This window comes from Aplysia californica, unplaced genomic scaffold (assembly GCF_000002075.1).
Source record: "Aplysia californica isolate F4 #8 unplaced genomic scaffold, AplCal3.0 scaffold01635, whole genome shotgun sequence".
In the NCBI taxonomy this organism is placed as follows: Eukaryota; Metazoa; Mollusca; class Gastropoda; order Aplysiida; family Aplysiidae; genus Aplysia; species Aplysia californica.
This window is the reverse complement of record NW_004798905.1, coordinates 158-936: the sequence shown is the minus strand read 5'-3', so window position 1 is coordinate 936 and position 779 is coordinate 158. Positions and strand designations below refer to the sequence as shown.

Sequence of the window (779 nt, the reverse complement as noted above, 5' to 3'; positions counted from 1 at the left end):
TCTCTCTCTCTCTCTCTCTCTCTCTCTCTCACATATGTTCTGCTGAAGGCTTACAGCTCCTATCCATTCGCCAGCCGCCCTGGCTTCTCAACTCACGAGATCCGAATTAAAGACAGTGAGTACAGGCTGACCCTGCATACCGTTGTGGTTGTCCTCCCATCCACACGCAAAGCGTCCCTGACCCTGACCCCCTGACTCACATAACCCTCTGACCTCCATGACGCACTTGACCCTCGGACCCAGTGACCCCCTGATCCCATGACCCCCTGACTCCCTGACTACCTGACCCTCTAACTTTCTGACCCCCTGGCTCACATGACTCACGTGATCCCCTGACCCCCTGACCTCCCTGACTCACGTGATCCGATGTGAAGACAGTGAGTACAGGCAGACCCTGCATACCGTTGTGTTTGGCCTCTGGGAGGAAGCGCTGCCTGGCCATCAGGACTCCGTACAGATTGGAGATAGCGCCACCTGGGGAGGGATACTATAATTAATATATTGAGTTCGTTTACATCCACAAAATGTTAACTTCGTTGTATTGACGTTTTCGAAATTTGGCGCGTATTTGGTGCATAGTCTTTTACAGAGCAAGACTCTATATCTAGATCTAGATCTGTCTATATCATAGATATAATTGGAGCTCATAATTCAAGACTGATTTTAGAGTAGTTTGCAAGACAGAAGTGTGGGTTTGTGCTTTGTGACTGAAGGGTCATGGGTTTGAACCCTGCCATGGGGCCGAAATTGTATGGTATGTTGTATGAATTTCCATGGGG

General features: G+C 49.4%; 1 protein-coding gene across 1 annotated transcript in view; it reads right to left on the bottom strand.

The window, feature by feature from the left end:
* Positions 1-474, bottom strand: part of LOC106013953 (glutamate decarboxylase 1) — a gene marked incomplete at both ends in the record, with an annotated part of 1,354 nt that extends 880 nt beyond the window's left edge. The window contains 1 exon segment of the mRNA XM_013090887.1: positions 359-474. Within this exon segment, the coding sequence (XP_012946341.1) occupies positions 359-474 (116 nt within the window).
* Between the last annotated feature and the right edge of the window lie 305 nt (positions 475-779).